We start from the raw sequence: 23,335 nt of genomic DNA, 5'->3' as shown, positions 1-23,335 counted from the left end.
GTAGTGTTGTAATTGAATTACGTTATGTGTTGGAAAGAAAAATTCTTTGATTTCACATAATGTGAGCCATGCTGCATGTGGGTTTCTTTGTTTAAATGGTTAGTCTATAGATTGGATTTTAATATCTGTTGGGAACTTCAATGAAATTATTGGAAAATCATAAAATACAAATAATCCAAAACAAATAATCTAGTTCCAGACAGCATTAAGTGCACATATATCATATATATATATATATATATATATAATCTCTATGTGTGTATGTATGTATGTATCTATGTGTAAATGTATGCGTGTGTGTGTGTGTGTTGCTACAATGTAAAGTAGTGAGTGTACAGCTTGTATAACTCAACAAACCATCATAAAAAAAAAAAAAAAAAAACAGATCCTGTTCTCCTGGCACAGTGCTGTGTCCTTTGGTGCACTGTAACACCTAAAAAAACCTGGCTGATCCTGCCTGGCTATACCCTCCCCTCTGCAAACTGACCATGATAATCAGGCCTGACACCGTGGTCCGTTTTCGTAAAACCTTCATCAACAGCAAGCTATCTGCTCTCCTGTTTCCTCTGTCCTCCTCCCCCCTCCCCTCTCTACCTGTCTGCTGTTACCATCGCGGCCCCCCCCCCCCCACTCCTGCTGCTCTCATAACTGCAGCTAAATTTTATCCCCTCTGTAACATAACAAGTGTCCCTATGCCTGTGTAAAGTAAAAAATCTTCCTACTTATATGAACAAAAATGGTATTTGGGCCCAATTTGGACATTTTCACTTAGGGGTGTACTCACCTTTGTTGCCATCCATGTGATTGATCAAACGTTACTGCACTATTGGAGCGCTTTGTTTTCTTATATGTGGATCTTTCCATGGGATCAATCACATGGATGGGAGATCGATGTACGATTTAACCCTTTATGGGTTGATGCTTTTTTGTCAAGCATGAGAGTGTAAGGCAACTTAATTTGGTGAGAACTCCCAGAGGTGAGTGGAATCACCATCTGCACGTGGTGTGAATGAACCATATTGAATCTGCTTTAAACAAATTGTGAATCTTTAATGATTTATTACTGTTACATTTAACCACTTGACAACTGGGCACTTAAACCCCCCTCGTGACCAGACCGATTTTCAGCTTTCATTGCTATCACACTTTGAATGATATTTACCACTGTACCCAAATGAATTTTTTGTACTTTTTTCCCACAAATAGAGCTTTCTTTTGGTGGTATTTGGTCACCTCTAGTTTTAAATTTTTTGCGCTATAAATGAAAAAAGACCGAAAATTTAGAAAAAAAAAACGAATTTTTCTTTGTTTGTGATAAAATTTTGCAAATTATAAATTTTTCTATATATTTTGGCCACAATTTATACTGCTATATATCTTTGGTAAAAATAACCCAAATTAGTGGATATTATTTGGTCTTTGTGAAAGTTAGAGAGTCTACAAGCTGTGTGCAAATCATACAAAGTTGATCACATCTGATGTGCTGGTGGCCGATCTCATTTCTTGAGACCCAGGAAAGTACAAATAAGCCCCCAGATGACCCCTTTTTTGAAAGTAGACATTCCAAGGTATTTAGAAAGATGCATGGTGAGCTTTTTGATGTTGTCATTTTTTTCACACAATTCTTTGCAAAATGAAGATTTCTTTTTCATAAAATTGTCAATGTAATAGGTTATTTCTCTCACATGGCATGTGTATTCCACAAATGACACCCCAAAATAAATTCTGCTACTCCTCCTGAGTATTACGATACCACATGTGTTGGACTTTTCCACAGCCTGGCCACTCAGAGAGGCCCAACATGCAGGGAGCACCATCAGGTGTTCTAGGAGAATAAATTACACATCTAACTTGTTGACTACCTATTACACTTTTAAAGGCCCTGGAGCACCAGGACAATGACACGTGACACTGACGTGGCACTGATGACAGATGGTACTGATAACACATGGCACTGATAACAGATAACACTAATGACATGTGACACTGATCACAGATGGCACTGATGACAGATGGTACCTACAGGTGGCACTGGGGACAAGTGGCACTGACAGGTAGCACTGGGGACAAGTGGCACTGGGGACAGGTGGCACTTACATTTACTTCGGGCACTTTATTTTCATTTTTTTTTTTTTTTTTTTACTAATGCAGCCGTTCATCTCTCCCTCCTCACTCGCTGCCTGTGTGAGGAGGGAGAGCCGGCGATGAGAGATGATTTCATGTTTACATATGAGATAATCTCATTGGACATGCCGATCGCGCTGTAAACGGCCGCCGTGATTGGCCATTTACAGCAATCTGACTGGCTGTGTCCAAGGGACACGGCCAGCACAGAACTTCCCCGATGCGTGCTCACGGGAGCGCGCATTGCGCAAGTAAACAGGAGGGCATCCAGGGACGGCCTCCCGGCAATTGGTGTCCACGCTGCAGCCGTCTTTCGGCTATATCGCGGACACCTAGTGGTTAAGGACTTATCTAGTCAATGGACATTTGTTTTTGTTTATTTCCTTATCACTTGTCACTGGGTGATTCTTTTATTATTCAATGTTATTTAGTTATTTACAGCACCACTATTCACTTTAGCAGTTTATAGGGTAATTTATTATTTATTTATCTAAGTGTCAGCATTAGCATTTAACCTTAGTGTTTTACTTATCCTGGTTCAGTGGTGGGATCTTCAGTGTGGGTGGACGAAACTTTGGACCCTTTGATTTTATTAATGGCTGTGTGTTGAGGTATTCTGAGGGGACAGCAAAATTATACAAGCTGTAAACTCACTACTTTACATGTGTTATCACATGAAAAGATATAATAAAATTGCATTGATGAGATCCCAGAAAGATGAAAGCCGCCTCTTTAATTACTGAGCTGTCTTCTAATGTTTACATGTAATCTCTCCACCAAACATATAAAGGAAGAGGCCGTACATTGTGTGATGCCATAGGATTAAAAGCCTTTTATAAAAAAAAAATATATATATATATATATTTATTATCATACCAGCCCATATACCCAATTCTATACCCACAGTTGATCCAGAGGAAGGCAAAAAACCCCAGCAGAGCATGATCAAATTTTCTAAAGCAGGGGAAAAAATTCCTTCCTGATCCCCCGAGAGGCAAGCCAGCCACAGACAGTTTGACTGTCAGTTCAGCAAGGGTTAAAACTCCTATAAGTTATTTTTTGCTGTCTGTGTCCTGTTGGAAAAATGTCACTTTGCTCTTTGTCCTGAAAACTCATCAGGAAGTGAGAGAAATGCCCTTCAAAGTCAGGGGAGATGGAGTTGGATTATATGTCCTAATGACAGTGGACACGAGGAGGGCCAATTAGCGACTAACCTTTTCCAGGTGGGAAAAGCAATAATGACCACTCCATAAGTTATCCAAAATTCACAACTAAAAATAAATTTTTTGGGACAAAGTGCCACGCATGCTCAGATCAAATTACAAGACCAAAGCTATAGACTACTAGCCTTAATGTAGTCCCATCGTAACGAATGAACGTCATCACGTTCCCAACGATCATATTTTCCCACAACTTTGTCCGACCGTGTGTATGCAACACTAGTTTAGGACAAAATCCGTCTGAAAAAATCTGACCGATTTTGTTGTCGGAATGTCCAACCGTGTGTACAAGGCATAACTAATTTCTATAACATAACATTGACAGGGTCATATGTGGATCTGCTTGTTGGATGGATACAAGCCTCAGATTTGTTGCAAATATTGAAATATGCCTAAGGGATGTTCCCAATGTTTAACCACTTCAGTTCCGGACCAATAAACACCTTAAGGACCAGAGGTCTTTTTGCAATTTCGCACTGCGCTGCTTTAACTGGTAATTGCGCGGTCATGCAATATTGCACCCAAACGAAATTTGCGTCCTTTTCTTCCCACAAATAGAGCTTTCTTTTGATGGTATTTGATTGCCTCTGCGATTTTTTTTTTTTGCGATATAAATGAAAAAAGAGCGAAAATTTTGAAAAAAAAAGATATTTTCTTCTTTTTGTTATAAGAAAAATCGAATAAACTAAATTTTAGTCATACATTGAGGGCAAAATTTATTCAGCCACATGTCTTTAGTAAAAAAAATGTCAATAAGCGTATATTTTTTGGTTTGCGCAAAAGTTATAGCGTCTACAAACTAGAGTACATTTTCTGGAATTTACACAGCTTTTAATTTATGACTGCCGATCTCATTTCTTGAGGTGCTAAAATGGCAGGGCAGTACAAATCCCCCCCAAATGACCCCATTTTGGAAAGTAGACACCCCAAGGAAATTGCTGATGGGTATGTTGAGCCCATTGAATATTTATTTTTTTTGTCCTAAGGGATTGAATAATGACAAAAAAAAAAATAAAAATTTTTTTTTACAAAAAGTTGTCACTAAATGATATATTGCTCACACATGCCATGGTTATATGTGAAATGACACCCCAAAATACATTCTGCTGCTTCTCCCGAGTACGGGGATACCACATGTGTGGGACTTTTTGGGAGTCTAGTCGCGCACGGCACCCCGAAAACCAATCACCACCTTCAGGATTTCTAAGGGTGCAAATTTTTGATTTAACTCCTCACTACCTATCACAGTTTCGAAGGCCATAAAATGCCAAAATAGCACAAAACCCCCCCAAATGACCCCATTTTGGAAAGTAGACACCCCAAGCTATTTACTGAGAGGCATGTTGAGTCCATGGAATATTTTATATTTTGCCAAAAGTTGCGGGAATATTACAAACTTTTTTTTTTTTGCACAAAGTTGTCACTAAATGATATATTGCTCACACATGCTATGGGCAGAAGTCAAATTACACCCCAAAATAAATTCTGCTGCTTCTCCCGAGTACGGGGATACCACATGTGGGGGACTTTTTGGGAGCCTAGTTAACTAGCTACCTAGCGACACTAGCGACACTGATGCAGCGTTCAGAAAAATTATCGCTTAGTGACACTGGCAAAAGGGGTGAAAGGGTTAACTAGCGGAAATCAGGGGGTTAAAACCATTATTGGGTAGTATATCGGGGTACCTAGCGCTATAAAAACCTGGCGGTGAACCTAAAAAAATAACTAGCTACCTAGCGACTGTAGCGACACTAATGCAGCGATCAGAAAAACGATCGCTTAGTGACACTGGCAAAAGGGGGTGAAAGGGTTAACTAGCGGCAATCAGGGGGTTAAAAACATTATTGGGTAGTATATCGGGGTACCTAGCGATATAAAAACCTGGCGGTGAACCTAAAAAAATAACTAGCTACCTAGCGACACATGCAGCGATCAGAAAAATGATCGCTTAGTGACACTGGCAAAAGGGGGTGAAAGGGTTAACTCTAGGGGCAATCAGGGGGTTAAATCTTTATTGGGGGGTGATAGGGGGCTACCCTGGACCTAACACTAACTGTCCTGACAGTTTTTACTGTCACAACTGACACTGAATGCATTGATCAGTAAAGAAATGATCAATGCAATCAGTGACACTGTGACTGGGGGGGGAGGGGGGATCGGGGGGGGTTTGTGTGCCTGTGTGTACCTACATGTCAGTGTAGTGTTCGTGCAGACTTACTTTTACTCTTCTCCTCGTAGTCCGGTCAAAAAGACCGCCCCGAGGAGAATGACATCACTTCCTCCTTCCTGTGTAAACAATACACAGGGGAGGAAGCTTCTCATTGGCCAGGAGCGATCCAGAGGGGGTGGCCGAAAACGAACGGCCATCCCCTCATCACGGATCGCTGCTGGACCGAATCGGACCGCCGTAACCAGCGGGAGGGGGTCCGATGGGACCCCCCACCCGCTGGAAGGCAATCATGTAGATGTACGTGATTCTGCCTGCCTGTGCCATTGTGCTGACGTACAATGGCAATACGGCGGTCCTGAAGTGGTTAAATTAGATTTACAGTTGCCTAGTGTATGCAGAGACTCCAAACAGATATTAATTAACAAATTAGTGAGATTTAAAAAAAAAAATGAATGCATATTGTACAAAAAATATTAGGATGAATTGGGAGGCTTATAATTTTGGTCTCTCTCTCTCTCTCATGCATGGCTGTCTAACTTTTACTTGTTATAGAATACGACCTACCAAAATTACATTAACCACTTGCTTACTGGGCGCTTAAACCCCTTCCAGCCCAGACCAATTTTCAGCTTTCAGCGTTGTCACACTTTGAATGACAATTGTGCGGTCATGCTACAGTTTACCCAAATTACATTTTTAGCATTTTTTTCCCCACACATAAAGCTTTCATTTGGTGGTATTTAATTGCTGTTTTTTTTTTTGCTAAATAAAACAAAAAGGGACCGAAATTTTGAAAAAATAAAATAAAACTGTTTCATAGTTTGTTATAAAATTTTGAAGGTAATTTTTCTCCTTCACTGATGTGCGCTGATAAGGCTGCACTGATAGTGCCCATCAGCGCAGCCTGATAGGTGGCACTGATGGTTGGCACTGAAGGGCACTGATAGGTGCCACTGATTGGCACTGAGTGGTAGGCCCAACTGACCAAACAGGAACACTGATAGGCAGCACTGATCTGTGGCACTGATTGGCAGCAGTGGTGGGCACTGGTAGGAGGCACTGTGGGCACTAATAGGTGGCACTGGTGGGTACTGGTAGTGTGTACTGGCAGGCGACACTGGTGGGCACAGCTGCGGCTTTCTGAGTGACCGATGTCCCTCTGAAAGAAACCAGTTATCGGCTTTTTTTCCCCCTTACACTGACACAGTGAGGAAAAAAAATACAGATTACTGAGCTTCTGTTTACATCAAGTGATCACGTGGTAAGGGGCCAGTATCGATCCCTTACTCAGATCTGTGATCGGCCGAGTCTCATAGACAGGATTGCGCAGACTGCGTTTGCTCGGGAGGATGTCCATTGATGCCCTCCCGGCAATTAAGGCCCACGCTGTAGCCATCTTTCGGCTATAGTGCAGGCGGCAAGTAGTTAAGAATCTATCTCAATAATGTGGTGATATACCAAAAAATAAATAAAACACTAATAGTAAAGGGAAGGATTAGAACCAGCATTTCTTGCAGTTTGTGTTGGGGACATATGCCCTCTGTTCCTTGGCTGATTGCCAAATAGGAAGTGAGGGGATTCTCCCTGATGGGGAAAACAAACAGCAATAAGCCAGACACTACACCCACGTTTCCTGTTTGGTCAGTTGGACAACAAATGAGCAGAATTTTTCCAATGGGGTTACAGACAGCAAAACAAACGCAATTTTTTGTAATAGAGTGGGCAGAAAAAAATAAAATAAAAAAACTTTATAAGGTTGCAGTTGGTTTCCCTATTGGGATGACTTTCATCATTTCCTATGTGATCAATGAGACAGACGCAAAATGAGGAAATCTCCCCAACAAAAATTGAAAACCGACAGTGGTTGTTACCTTTCCGTGTTCTATTGAAAACTATAAAGAAAAAACAGATTGAATGAAGATCAATTTTAATACGCAGTGTTGATATATGGCGGGGGATTCTAACATGGTGGAATTTAAATGTTTTGTTTAGTTTCCAAAAGAATTTGGGTGTAGAATATTCCAAAATGCTCAGTAACACTGAGCACACAAGGACACTCTTGTGAATATGGGACAGCTGAAGACCATGAGGCAAGCGTCTTTGGCATCTGGATACTCTGCACAGCCATAGGTAACCAGTGCACTTTAACCACTTCAGTCCCAGAAGAATTTACCCCCTTCCTGACCAGGCCATTTTTTGCGATACGGCACTGCGTCGTTTTAACTGACAATTGCGTGGTCGTGCGACATTGTACCCAAACAAAATTGATGTACTTTTTTCCCCACAAATAGAGCTTTCTTTTGATGGTATTTGATCACCACTGCGGTTTTTATTTTTTGTGCTATAAACCAAAAGTGACAATTTCGAAAAAAAACACAATATTTTATACTTTTTGCTATAATATCCAAAAATGTAACAAAAAAAAAACAAAAAAAAATTTTTTTCCTCAGTTTAGGCCGATATATATTCCTCTACATATTTTTGGTAAAAAAAAAAAACGCAATAAGCGTATATTGATTGGTTTGTGCAAAAATTATAGCGTCTACAAAATAGGGGATAGATTTATGGCATTTTTATTAAAAGTTACCCTGCTAAAGCATCTTAAAGAGCCAACGTACAGCTACGACATTTCGCCCAGCAGTGCCATCCTGCGGCAGTATAATTCACCTATGCGTAAAACATTATTTAATTGCTTTGGGCAGATGTATTATTGACATGTCCACACAAATAAGTAAAACAACATGAACTTTTGTAGGTGACAGCGTAGCCTTAAACTAAAGCTGTAGGTAGAATTTTTGTCAAGGTGGTATAGCTTTTTTGCTTTAATCTCATTGCTTTTTTTCTTTTCTCCATACCTTCTCTAATATCCATAATTTCTTTACTGAATAAGTTGTGGCAAAATGAAAAGCAATTACTTTATGTACTTGTTAATGGGTCCCCAAGCTTTCCAAAGCTGCAAATCTGTATCATATATAAAGTCATCTACCACTGTACCACACCCTAACATACTGTATCCAAAAAAGAAAAAAAATATATGGACTTTACTTGTACACATGAGATGACAGAATTCATAAAACCTGTAATCTATTTTTTTTTTAAACAAATATAGAAAGAAAATTTGTTTATATGTGCTTCAACAATATCCTCTCACAATTTCCAATGAACAATTTACATACCGTAGCTTATATTATTTTAGATCCACAAGGTTACGAGTTTTTCATGTATAGCTTCTCCAGAGTGATCCCGGGATCCAATAACAGATGTTGAACCTAGCTAAATAGAAAACAGTTCATTATCTAACAAACTATACACTTTTATCTTAATATCATATTGCTCATATTCAGATTCATCTAGCCATATATAGCACCAAAAAGATATTAAAAAGTACACCAATGTGTTTCGTGCTTAAATTGGTTCTCCAGACCACCAAAGCATCAACATATTGTGTAAAAAGCTAATTTGATATTTTCTCTGTAACAAGGCTTATGCCGCGTACACATGATCAGACCATCCGGCCAGACTTTGCAGTGGAGGTCCGACGGACTTTCAAAACGAGCAGAGCTGCCCACACACGACTGGACTTTTCCGGCGGACTAGGACAATTTTGAATAATAAAATACACGTGACCTGTTTGGACCCCAATGCAACACAAGCATGCCTCCATCCCTGTATTAATAAAAGTAAATTAAAAAAGTGGATTATGGGACTTTAAATGAGGCATGGATATGTGTTTGAAATGGTCTAGGATACCTAAAATTGAATTAATTGTCACTGTGGGGAAAATCTGTATACCCATAGAAAGTTGCTAATCAATCCAATAAATTAAATACAAATACTAAATAGTAGGTGTATATAATGTATCATAATATATAATACATGGGTCATGCAAAAAGAAGCATAATTAATTGTAGTAATAATCATGTTGACATATTTAATGTATATAATGGATAGACATAATTGGTACAAGCAATCACAATTAAAAAATTGAATGGATATACAGAGCAGGTGAACATGGTTATCCTAATAAATATAACTATAAATGAATAAAAGAAATTCATGATGATTGTAGCAAACTTGACTTGGCATCCCTGAGTATGGACTCTACGCATGTCATGGCGATTTCAGCCAATCATCAGGAGTGGGATGCATCAAAAATCGCTAAATAGAGAGATGAAATAAGTAAGTAAATAGGTCGGTCACAGTCTCAAATGAAAAATCATTGCTTTCAAAAAGAGAGCAGGTGTTAAGTGGATGCATTACCTTTGGCCACGTTCAGATGAATAACCCAACAGACCCAAAAAGGGAATAGGATGGTGGCACTGAATGAGTCGTCTCCCCCGGGATTGAGGCGGGGACACATCCCCTTCACCCTAAGCCATAGCTCTCCAAGGAACATGGAGGAATGGAAAAGGGGCAGTGGGAAACAGTGGCCATCAGGAGAAGCGAACAGCCACATCACAATGCCAGAGTATGAGGTATGCACATATGGGCCGCAGATCAGATTCTAAAAGAATAAATAAAATGAAGTAAGTAAGTAAAATAAAAAAGTTGGATGATAAAAGTTGACCGTGATTAATGACGACATTTTAAGTGTATATATAAAAAAAAAAAAAAAAAAAAAAAAAAAAAAAAAAGTTATAAAACGTGTGTGAAGTGAGGGGGGTTGCAAAAAATAACACTAACCACCTAGGCTTAAACACCCATCAAAAAGTGACTAGGTGATGAAAAACATTATAAATAAGTGGATGTATATATGTATGATTGTTATGCAAGCATGTGTCTAGATTGATCCTTAAATTACATAGAGTGTATATCAGAGCCCATAGAACCTCTCCTCCTGATGGAATGTGTGAAGTGAGCTGCTGGCTTTATTCATTTATAGTTATATTTATTAGTATAACCATGTTCACCTGCTCTGTATATCCATTCAATTTTTTAATTGTGATTGCTTGTACCAATTATGTCTATTCATTATATACATTAATTATGTCAACATGATTATTACTACAATTAATTATTGTAGTATTGTAGCTTCTTTTTGCATGACCCATGTATTATATTATGATGCATTATATATACCTACTATTTAGTATTTGTATTTAATTTATTGGATTGATTAGCAACTTTCTATGGGTATACAGATTTTCCCCGCAGGGACAGTGACAATTAATAAAATTTAAGGTATCCTAGACCATTTCAAACACATATCCATGCCTCATTTTAAGTCCCATAATCCACTTTTTTCATTTCCTTTTATAGGACAATTTTGAGTCAAGACTTCTTTCAAAGTCCGCCGGACTTTTGGGAAGAATAAGTCCGCTGGAGCCCACACACGGGCGGATTGTCCGCCGGACTCTGGTCTGCCGGACCAAGTCTGTCGGATAGTCCGATCGTGTGTACTCGGCATTAGTGTAGCAGAGGACTGTGAAAAAAAACATTATCTTAAATAATGATGCCTCCGATTAGTCATTAGATATTGTGGAAAAATAAGTTCACTATTATCTTACATTTGTGTGTCTCTTTCATGATGTAATATAATAGGTGAATATGGGTCTCTTTAAAAGAGAAGCATGGACTTTTTTTTACAGATTTATACATACATAGAGATCGCTCTGTTCTCAGGGCTACCTGAGCAGAGAGTTGGTGACTGACAGTCACCTCTGTCTGCTCTGCCCCCTCCCCTACTCATTGGAGCGCTGGACTGTGGAGGGAACGTGAGCAGCTGGCTTAGGCTCTTAGCAGCTCTTGGGCAGCACAGTGGTGTAGTGGGTAGCTCTCTGACTTAGCAGTAAAAAGGGTGTCTGGTTTGAATCCCAACCACAACACTACCTGCCTGGAGTTGCACATTCTCCCTGTGCGGGCTTTCTCTGGGTACTCTGGTTTCCTTCCACACTCCAAAGACATGCTGGTAGGCTTGGCTTCTGTCCAAAAATTGGCCTAGTATATGAATGCGAGTTGGAGACCTTGGATTGTGGGGTCCTTGAGGGTAGGGACCGATGTGAGTGGGTGATGTATGTGTGGAGCTCTGAATAAATTGACAGTGCTATATGGGTACCTTAAATAAATAATATAAAAGATGAGCATCTTAATGTGATCCACAGAAGTACAGCCAAATGAGCGTTGGCTGCACTTTTCCTTTAATAATATAGTATATAGGAGAATCGGGTCACTGCATGACAACAGCCACCAATTCCACTGGCAAGGCACCCATATTTAAAAAAAAAAAAAAAAAAAAAAAAAAGATATAGATAGAGATATATATATATATATATATATATATATATATATATATCCAAAAGCATGCTGTCTTCTTAACTGGGGGAATTACATCCATAATATCCAAACGTCTCAATGTCCAATCTCTTATTGGAGCCAGGGATGGTCCTGAAGAAGCTACATATAAGAAACATGTTACCATGTGGATCTAAAACAATATAGGTTATATAAATTGTCCAAATACTGAAATTGGAAATTGGGAGCAAATATTGTTGAATCATGCATAAACAAATCTTTTTAAATATGTTTTAAAAAAATAAAATAGAATACAAGTTTTATTAAATCTAAGGCCGCGTACACACGCGCGGACTGTTCGCCCAACCTTGTTCGGCAAACAGTCCGCTCAAAATTTGCATGAGCGGACTTGCCCACACACACGAGCGGACTGTTTCAGCGAACTGTTTGCCAAACAGTTGGCTCAACTTTTGAAATGAACGGACTCGCCCACGTAAGGAGGCAAATCCGCCCATTTCGAGCGCGTGTACAGGTAGGCGGGGCCCGCGAAGGAGACGTCGCGGGCTCCGCCGCCTGGAATGGGCTTAAAGGGGAACCCCAACGCCGAAAAAAATCGGCGTGGGGGTTCCCCCAAAGTCCACACCAGACCCTTGTCCGAGCACGCTACCCGGCCGGCCAGGAAAGGGGGGCGAGCGAGCGCGCCCCCCCTCCTGAGCCATACCAGGCCGCGTGCCCTCAACATGGGGAGCACCTTGTCCCCATGTTGATGAGGACAAGGGCCTCTTCCCGACAACCCTGGCCGTTGGTTGTCGGGGTCTGCGGGCGGGGGGCTTATCGGAATCCGGGAGCCCCCTTTAAGAAGGGGGCCCCCGGATACCGGCCCCCCACCCTATGTGAATGAGTATGGGGTACAATGTACCCCTACCCATTCACCTGTGAAATAAAGTACAAAAAAAAACACAACACAGGGGAAAAAATATTTTATTGCACAGCTCCGGGGGTCTTCCGTCTTCGGGGGTCTTCTCGCCGGACTCCTCCGCTATCTGTGTGTAGCTCTTTTACTAGCGGAGGAGTCCGGCTTTCTTCCTCCCCGCCGCCGGCCTCTTCTCCCGACTTCGGGGGTCTTGTCCCCCTCTTCGGTTCTTCTGCCGGGCCACCGCGCCTTCTTGTAGCTCTTTTGCAGGCGGTGGCCCGGTCTTCTGTCGCCGCTGCCTTCCGTTCTTCTGTCGCCGCCTTCGGTTCTTCTGCCGGGCCACCGCGCCTTCTTGTAGCTCTTTTGCAGGCGGTGGCCCGGTCTTCTGTCGCCCCCCCGCCCCCCGCCCACAGACCCCGACAACCAACGGCCAGGGTTGTCGGGAAGAGGCCCTTGTCCTCATCAACATGGGGACAAGGTGCTTTGGGGTGGGGGGGCCGCGCGGCCCCCCCTTCCCCAAGGCACCCCCCATGTTGAGGGCACGCGGCCTGGTACGGCTCAGGAGGGGGGGCGCGCTCGCTAGCCCCCTTTCCTGGCCGGCCGGGTAGCATGCTCGGACAAGGGTCTGGTGTGGACTTTGGGGGAACCCCCACGCCGATTTTTTTCGGCGTTGGGGTTCCCCTTTAAGCCCATTCCAGGCGGCGGAGCCCGCGACGTCTCCTTCGCGGGCCCCGCCTACCTGTACACGCGCTCGAAATGGGCGGACTTTCCGAGCGGGAACAGTCCGCTCATTTCGAAAGTACAGCGGACAGGCCCACACACGGGCGGACTGTTCGCTCAAACACAGTTTCAGCGGACAGTTTTTCGGAATTTCCGAAAGACTTTGTCCGTCCAACTGTCCGCTGAAACTGTCCGCTGAAAGCCCACACACGAGCGGACTGTCCGCCCAAACACTGTTCAGCGGACAAGGTTGGGCGAACAGTCCGCCCGTGTGTACGCGGCCTAAGTGTCATCTCATGTGTACCAGTAAAGTCTGTATATTTTTTTCTTTTTTGGATAAAGCTGCAATATTCTTTCTATAAATTTGCACTCCTAACTAATCATAACCCCAATAAAAGTATTCCAGAAATCAAGGACTGATAGGAAAATTAGGTTCACCATCAGTGTTACAAAGGTGTTTACTAGGGTGGAGATCAGGGCTCTTTTCAAGCCACTCAAGTTAAGGGGCACAGCATTACAGTCAATGTGTAACAGAAGATGGCCTTTCCAAACTGTTGTCACAAGGTTGGAAGCTTACAATACTCCTCACTTGAAACACCTGAATGCAATATTTTGGAGGGGTGACCATATTGAAAAATTAAAACATAAAACTTTATATGGGTCTGTCTATCTATTGCTATTTCGGTGCACTTTTAGTGCAAAACATATTTGCCTTTTTGTAAATAACCCCCTATGTGTATCTTTCCTAAAACCCATAGATCTCCAAGTTTATCCCTTGGATTTTGACTACTGGACCTGTGAGCGACTTTTATAGCCCCCTGCATGTGCCCTGCTAGTTCTCAACCCCCCCCCCCCCCCCCCCATCCCACTTCCCACTCTTTTTTCCCTCTTTCTTTATGTATTTTACTTTCTCCGTTAGTTTTTTCACTACTGTTAATCTTATGATAGAGCCTTGAGGTCATATACTGGCTAAGCCTACTTATATTGTATTATCTGTGTTTTCTGAAGGTTGACTACCAGTATATTGTGGGCCTGCAGGCCTTGATTTTGTCTTATGCATTCTGCACTGACTCTTTATCTGCTGTTTTGCAAATAAAATAAAAACTACTGAATGAAAAAAAATAATCCACCACAAGGATTGGTTAATTACAATATATAAAAATTTTGTTTTGGAGTTTAATACCTCTTTAATTCACATGATTTTTTTTACCTGTTCTGGTAATTTTACAAGAGGTCAAACACACAAGGCTTAAGAAAAAGGATGAAATTTCAGATTCAAAGCCAAAATGAAAAAGATGAAATTTCAGGTTCAAAAGGCAAAATTATAAAATTCAAAGGCACTCAAAGGATCATTCTGAGGACAAAATGTTATCCTTAAATCCCTTAATCCTAAAGCAGGTGTTGCTGGATTACAACAATATACTCACACAAACATATTTATTAAATAAATGAAGACACACGCAAACATGGTTTATGTTGCCCATGAGCCTTTTATCCAAGCAGTTTTATAATCAAAACTTGCACGTAATTAACAACTTTCTGACTGCCTTATAGCAGTTTTAGTGCTACGGGGGGGGGGGGGGGGGCAGCTCTGCACAGTATCATGTAGATATAGGTGATTCTGCATTTACACCTGCAGGGGGCGTGTGCGCCACTGGCGGTCCACTTGTGCTGGGATTCTTCACATCAGAAGCCAATCTGCGGGTGCTGGGCACTCAATGTCCCCGGGCACCTGCCGCTCATCAGTAAACAACACAAAATGGGGATCTGCCTATGTAAACAGGGCAGATCGCTGTTCTAACAGGGGGAAGGGATGGATTCTGTGTTCCTGCAAAACATAGACTAGAATCCATCTCTTCCCCTAGTAAAAGCAGCACATACAGTACACAAACACTGGCAAGGCACACAGCTAACCCTTTGATTGACTTAGCCATTTAACATCTTCCCAGCCAGTGTCATTAGTACAGCGACAGTGCATATTTTTAGCTATTGGATATATTTTATAGCAAAAAGTAAAAAATTGTTTTTTGTTTGTTTATAGCGCAGTGGTGATCAAATACCACCAAAAGAAAGCTCTATTTGTGGAAAAAATATGACATAAATTTTATTTGTGTACAGTGTTGCATGAACATACAACACTGTAAACATTTAAAGAAACGCAGTGATGTATCACAAAAAATGGGCTGGTCATGAAGCAAGGGTCACGTCTACCCCAACGCAGGTGGTCAGACACTATAGCGAGCTACTGTGTGCTTCACCTATAGCAGCTCCCTTTCCCTTAAGGCAAGCAGGCCTACAGGTACTCGGTCACCTCCAGGACTTATACACAATGCTATAGTGCCTGGCCACCACACCAGGGCAGATGCAAATTGAGTAAAGCAAAGAGATACTTACAGTTAGCAGACAGATAGCGTGGTTCTATGACAGTCCAGGTAAAAGGCAGGCTGAGTTCAAGGAATACAGTAGTTCAATATCTTGGTCCAAAGTCGTACGCAGAGAAATCCAAACTAGCAAAGCAGGGCCGACAGACAGGGCGCTTGATCAGGAACAACACAGGTATCACTCACTATCACAAGCAAGAAACTGAGCGTTTGGCTTGCTTATAACAGGGGACTGACCACATCAATCACCTTGCAGGTGGACACAGACAGGGAGAATGCAATAGCCAAAACCCGGATGCTGGAATGAGGAGCAGAGCACTCAAGAGATCCTGACCTGAGGTAAATCTCTTGGAGGTCAAGTGGTTAATTCACAATTTTGAGTAAAATTATCAGATAAATGATCACTCTACATTTGGATTTAAGACAAAAGGTTAACTTATATGTAAAAGCTAATGATATATGCAAACATGTATATAAAAATACTAGTACCTTCCCAGCCCTAGATATCTGACTTTAATCTATCTCTCTGTACAACTTGTATAATGTAGGCTATAATTATCAGCTAAAAAAAGGCTTCAGAATGATGGCTGCCAGTTATTTTAGTCTATTGAAATACTGGAAAGAAAGTAATCTGTGCATTGTACAGCAGGCATGTACTGGCCATCGGGACTACCGGGAGTTTCCCGGTGGGTCAATGGCTCAGTGGGTCACTCTGATGTAAGGGGGCTGGTGATGGGACACTCTGATGTAAAGGGGCTGCTGATGGGACACTCTGATGTAAAGGGGCTGCTGATGGGACACTCTGATGTAAAGGGGCTGCTGATGGGACACTCTGATGTAAAGGGGCTGCTGATGGGACACTCTGATGTAAAGGGGCTGCTGATGGGACACTCTGATGTAAGGGGGCTGCTGATGGGACACTCTGATGTAAGGGGGCTGCTGATGGTACACTCTGATGTAAGGGGGCTGGTGATGGGACACTCTGATGTAAGGGGCTGCTGATGGGACACTCTGATGTAAGGGGCTGCTGATGGGACACTCTGATGTAAGGGGCTGCTGATGGGACACTCTGATGTAAGGGGCTGCTGATGGGACACTCTGATGTAAGGGGCTGCTGATGGGACACTCTGATGTAAGGGGGCTGCTCATGGGACACTCTGATGTAAGGGGGTGCTGATGGGACACTGATGTAAGGGGGCTGGTAATGGGACACTCTCATGTAAGGTGGTGCTGATGGGACACTCTGATGTAAGGGGGCTGCTGATGGGACACTCTGATGTAAGGGGGCTGCTGATGGGACACTCTGATGTAAGGGGGCTGCTGATGGGACACTCTGATGTAAGGGGGCTGCTGATGGGACACTCTGATGTAAGGGGGCTGCTGATGGGACACTCTGATGTAAGGGGGCTGCTGATGGGACACTCTGATGTAAGGGGGCTGCTGATGGGACACTCTGATGTAAGGGGGCTGCTGATGGGACACTCTGATGTAAAGGGGCTGCTGATGGGACACTCTCATGTAAGGGGCTGCTGATGGGACACTGATGTAAGGGGGCTGCTCATGGGACACTCTGATGTAAGGGGGTGCTGATGGGACACTGATGTAAGGGGGCTGCTCATGGGACACTCTCATGTAAGGTGGTCCTGGTGGGACACTCTGTTGTAAGTGGCTGGTGATGGGACACTCAAAATGTAAGTGGGCCGGTCTGGATGAAGTCCAGGGCCAAATTTCTGTCCCAGTCTAGCCCTGTTGTACAGACTGCTAGGTTGAACGAAAAAAAATAAAATCTTAACCGCTTCAATACAGGACATTTTCACCCCCTTCCTGCTCAGACCAATTTTTAGATTTCAGCAGCGTTGCACTTTGAATGACAATTACGCGGTCATGCAACACTGTACCCAAATGAATGTTTTCTTCCACCACAAATAGAATTATCTTTTGGTGGTATTTGATCACCTCTGCGGTTTTGTTTTTTTTGCACTATAAACAAAGATCCACAATTTTGAGAAAAAGCACAATATTTTTTACTTTTTGCTATAATAAATATCCCAATTTAAAAAAAAAAAAATGTTTTCCTCAGTTTAGGCCGATACGTATTCTTCTACATATTTTTGATTAAAAAAAAATCACAATAAGCCTATATTGATTGGTTTGTGCAAAAGTTATAGTGTCTACAAAATACGGGAAAGATTTATGGCATTTTTATTTATTTATTTATTACTAGTAATGGAGGCGATTTTTTTCATGACTGTAACATTGCGACGGACATATCGGACACTTTTGATACATTTTTGGGACCATTCACATTTATACAGCGATCAGTGCTATAAAAAGCACTGATTACTGTGTAAATGTGACTGGCAGGGATGGAGTTAACACTAGGAGGTGATTGAGGGGTTAATTATGTTTCCTAGGGAGTGCTTCCAACTGTAGGGGGCGGGGACTCACAAGATCGGTGTTCCTCTGTACCGATCGGTGTTCCTCTGTACTGGGAACACACCATCACTCTCCTCTCACCTGACAGGAACGTGGATCTGTGTGTTTACACACACAGATCCACTGTCCTGCTGTGTTCACAGGCAATCAGGGGTGCCCGGCGAACATCGCGGCCATTGGGCACGCGCACCGGGTCCCGAGCAATGCATCCCTAGATGGGCGGGAAGCCCAGGACATCATATGACACCTGCCCAGGATGGGAGATCCCTCCTGCGGACGTCATATTACTATAGCTGGGTAATGAAGTGGTTAAATTGGTTGTAAACCCTTACATATACCCAGTGAAGTAACTGGCATCTGGTGATACACAGAGAATAAACAAATCCTCCTACATAAGTTGTATTTGTTTATCTGAAGTATTCTCTTCTCTACAGCTGTTCAAAGTCCAGAAATTACACAAACTCATAGCTCTGGGTCGCAGGGGTTCGCGAGCTGAAGTTACACTGTGCAGCGCACAGTGATGAGAGCTCTGAGAGCAGATTGGAGGGAAGGGATACACCCTTCCCTTCACACAGTACAGAGGAACAGAGTTGAGGCTGTCAATCAGCTGGAGATCTCTCCCCTGTCACTTCTCTCTTGGTGTCGGGAAAACTTGTCAGACGTGATTCATGCAGAAAGCAGAGACACAAAGCAGCAGACAGCTAATACACTTTGTGCTCTTAATTGAGACAAGTACAAGTAGAGGGATATGCTTTTTCCATATTTCATGTCTGAGGTTTACAGCCACTTTAAGGCTGTGGGATTAATTTACTAAGAAAAACGGGACGTAATGGTCGCTCTGCATTTAGTTATGCCCAATTAAGCCAATTAAGACTTCAACTAGGTGAAAATGCAAATGAAAATATGTGCTAATGTTGGCAAACATGCCTTTGTAATTGTCAAATTCGCATATCTGCAATTTGCAAATGCCAATTACTACTGCGTTTGGAACTGCACTGCAGCCATGAGCACATGAATGTGAATAAAACATTTTTATGTGAGATGTGATCTACCACATGTGCATCTATTTATGTATATTCCAATTAGTATTCATAGTTTTCTTTCTTCTTTTGCTAACAAATGCTAACGAATGCAGTTATGAATGAGTATTGTAGAGTAATGTCTGCTATTCTGTAAAGTTACATGTATTGAACATTTAAGTTACATATCTGTTATATCTTTTTTTTTTTCATGTTAATTTTGTTTTTTATGAGACTATAAAGCTGTAATTATTTATGCTCATTATTAATACTACATTATGCAGGTCTCAGCGTACTTAGCACAATGGCTTAGTTTGCACTGATATCTACAAAGCACCCAGGTTATGAGTTCAAATCCCAGCCAACCTACTACCCACCTAAGGTAGCTGTGTTGATTTTTCCAGTGCATAATGCCGCATACACACGAGCGGACTGTATGGCATACTTAGTTCGTCATACAATCCGACGGACAGTCCGTCGTACTTTCCACTGACTGGACTTGACCGCACACGGATACCCAAACAGTCTGTCGAAAGCTTGCGCGATGACGTGTACAGCACGTACGACGGGACTAGAAATAGGAAGTCCAATACACAGCAAAGCACCCTTCCGCCGTGTAAATCTTTTCTGGGCATGCGCCATTCTTAGTCCGTCGAACTAGCATACTGACGAGCGGATTGTCCGCTGAAACCAAAGTACAACGGACAGAATTTCGAAAAATCCGAAATTCTTAGTACGCCAGACTGCACGCTGAAAAAGTCAGCTGAAGCCCACACACGAGCGGATTGTCCGCTGAAATGTGTTTCGACAAACTAAGTACGCCATACAGTCCGCCCGTGTGTACGCGGCATAAGCGAATTAAAAACCAAAAAACTTAAACTAACACTTGCACGTTAACTAGAGTGTGATTTTTGGAATTCTACACCACAATATTATTGAATACTTACATACCATTGCATGCATTTTAAGAGTTAACAATATGGAATCAACCAAACTGATGTGGCATTGACTATTAGGCATTCACCTATTCCTCTCAATTCCTTGGATATCTTTTCATTTCCCTTTCCTGTTTTATACAGTTCAACAACCTTTCCTTTGACAATTCTTTTGCTTTCCCCATGACTCAAACTCATTGATCTTTTATACACACACACACTAATTACAAGCAAACAGATCACAGGTGAGGATGGTTACCTTTAATAGCCATTCAAACCCCTTTGTGTCAACTTGTGAGCATGTTATCAGGCCAAATTCACCAGGGTATGTAAACTTTTGATCAGGGTCATTTGGGTCATTTCAGTTGTGATTATGATTTAAAAAGAGTAAACACAGATGATTGACAATAAATGACTTCAGCCAAACACCAACCATGAGTGAAAGAAAAGTTTTTGTGTTATCATTCATATTCTCTGAAAAATGGCCAATAAATCATCAATTCTGGCAGGGTATGTAAACTTATGAGCAAAACTGTAATTGTAGAAAGAGGGGGGAATTTATCTCTTCTCAGACTTTCAATGATATTTCAGTTTATAAATCGATTTTTTTCAGCAGTTTAAAAGCAGATATTCTTTAAACAATATACCACATATTTAAGAACCATTTAGGCTATCATATCATGCTAAACATTAATTCCACGTGTTTCGATCAGGACCATGGACATCTGCAGAACTTTTTTCAGGGGGTGCATAATTTTAGGGTCACCCATGCGCCCCCCCTTTTCGACAATGTCATTATCACATTATCATGGTCAGAGACTGCAGACATAGTACAATCCCTAGGATAAATAATGGATAATGGCCAACAGGCCCTCTTACCAGACCCAGTGAAACTACAGCAGTGATCCCTCCGGCTGGACGATCGCTCACTCTGGGTTCCCCAGGGGCGACTCTGGTCAGTAGTGTAGCATGTCTGTACCCTGGCAGTGGCTCAGCCTTTCTCTCTCTGGCGGTGCTGGGCAGCGTGGCTCTCTCTGGTGGTGCTGGATAGCATGGCTCTCTCTGGTGGTGCGGAGCAGTGTAGCTCTCTCTCTGATGGTGCTGGGCAGCGTTGCACTCTCTTTCTCTGGCTTCTGCCCAGCACATTCCTTGTTCTTTTTCCTGTAGCACTCTCTCCTCAGCTTTTTTCCAGGCTGGGGTCTCTCAATCTCTCTCTTGATCGAGCTGCAGCCTCCTCCCTGTGGAAAATGGGGCTGCCAATCTTTGGGACTACATGTCCCATGATGCTCTCCTCTCCTAGTCTCCTTTGATTGGCCCTCGGTTATGGCCAATAGGGAAGGAACGGAGCGGGCAGGAAGCTGGGCGAGGAACCTGTTGAGAGCTGTCATCTTTTCTCCCTGACAGGAGAAAGGGGAGGTGACTGGGGGAAACCTGATAGCCTGCAGCTCACCTTTCTCCTGTCACAGCGCCTTCAAGTTCTCTGCTAGACGGAGCAAGGAAAAGAGCCCACAGTCACACTACACTGATAGGGGCGCTTGACAGAACCTTGATGGTGTCACCCCACTGGCGGGTTGCACACAGGTGTGGACTGCCCGCACCTCGATAGCGATGGAACTGTGTTGAATTTAAGATCTGATCCCTGATTCCGGGGGGGGGGGGGCACTTGACCCCCCATGATCAGGACTACTGATTTAGTAGACGGTCTCTGTTGTCTGTGACCTATAGTGAATTTGATTTTGTGACTATTTTTGCCTGAGCGCTATAGTGAATTAATTTAAAATTTTAATTTTTTTGCGGCTTTAGTCATTTTGCGACCATTTATTTGCGCATTTGCAAATTCGCACTATAGTAAATAAACCCCTGGGTGTAGTACACATGTAAAGCAAAGTGATTGCCTGGAGAGTGAATTGTTATATTGTATCCAAATAGTATATGAGCATCAGGAGTTTATAGAACAAGTTCACTCTAACAACAGCAACAAGTAACAACAATCTCCTTATAGGAACTGACATGTAAAGCACAACATCCCTATCATTTGTATCCGTTTCGATCTGCTTATTTAAACATTCACCACTTCCATGCATTTTTTTTTTGCTTTACTTCTCATCCCTGCTTGGTCAACAGTCCCTCATCTAGACTAACTTTTCTCTGGCATATTGCAGGGCGAGAATTTGGAGGAAATGCAGAAAGACCGCAGTATATTGCTGCTGGAGGGGACTTTACTTCTCTTGCTGGTCCAAGGTAAGGGAAATTATATTTGATCATCACTTTAAAATGTGCTGTTGCCCACATGCAGGCCTATACTATACTAGGCCATTGTTTTTGTTGTCTAATTTATATTTGCTCAGCTGCCCATGAGATTTTGCCCCAAAATAGCAGGTGAAAAATTTGCGGAACTGATACAATAAAGCCTCGTACACACTACCGTTTTTTTTATTTTCGTTCAACACTATGCATTGAATAAAAAAAAAACTGACAGCTCAGCTTGGAGCCACTATACTAACAATCCGATTAATACAGCAATCTTCCCACTGAAGTATTGTGTTCTGACAGGGTGATGCCCCCCGCCAGAACACTCCCGTCAGCGCTCTCAGCCAGTGGCTGAGAGCGCTAATCAGGAGTAAGTCAGCAGACATTTTTGGGTCATGACAGAAGCCTGCCAAACTCTTCTGTTGGACCAGCTTCCACATACATGGGCTGAATGTTCAACAGAAACCGGACTATGCCGCCCGACATTCGGCCCGTGTGTATTAGGCTTAAGGCAGACCGTCTTTAAAAAACTTCAAGTCATGTGGTGGTGCTGGTAGTGCTGGTAAAATGTATTAATAAGTAGGTTCTGAGTATTCTTTGACCTTGCTGCTATCTTGATACATTCCTGTCACTGTGACTAAAATGTGTTTGCTTGTAATATAGGTAAAGTACGTTTAAGGTACATTGAATGGATGCATTTATTAAATGCACCATTCACTGTTTCACTGCACTATTCTTCTGTGTTGCTCATATTTTAATTTTAGATTATAACATCCATTTGAAATTAAATGGTGCTTTATAATACTGAAATCATAGTCATTTGTTCCTGCTAAAGTTGGCCAGATCATGTTACTTCTCTTCCGATTTAGGTTTCCTTAGTCTTTTCATAGCTAGTTCTCTCAGGTGTGCCTACCCAATTATGTCGACTGTGCTCTC

At 42.2% G+C, this 23,335-nt stretch overlaps 1 protein-coding gene across 2 annotated transcripts in view; it reads left to right on the top strand.

Annotated features, from left to right (window-relative positions):
- Positions 1–23,335, top strand: part of CSF3R (colony stimulating factor 3 receptor) — an 87,462-nt gene that overhangs the window by 5,240 nt on the left and 58,887 nt on the right. Inside the window, exons 2-3 of one of the 2 annotated variants that reach the window (XM_077481691.1) lie at positions 16,016–16,098; positions 22,312–22,390. In XM_077481691.1, coding sequence (XP_077337817.1) covers positions 22,330–22,390 — 61 coding nt within the window. In that variant the 5' untranslated portion in view covers positions 16,016–16,098; positions 22,312–22,329. The remainder of the gene's footprint in view (positions 1–16,015; positions 16,099–22,311; positions 22,391–23,335) is intronic. The other variant, XM_077481692.1, reaches the window with a different exon arrangement.

This window comes from Lithobates pipiens, unplaced genomic scaffold (genome assembly GCF_037356315.1).
Source record: "Lithobates pipiens isolate NorthernLeopardFrog02 unplaced genomic scaffold, aLitPip1_a1.2 Scaffold_16, whole genome shotgun sequence".
Taxonomy (NCBI): Eukaryota; Metazoa; Chordata; class Amphibia; order Anura; family Ranidae; genus Lithobates; species Lithobates pipiens.
Note: the sequence above shows the minus strand (reverse complement) of the source record. Positions and strands in the feature narration are given on the sequence as shown.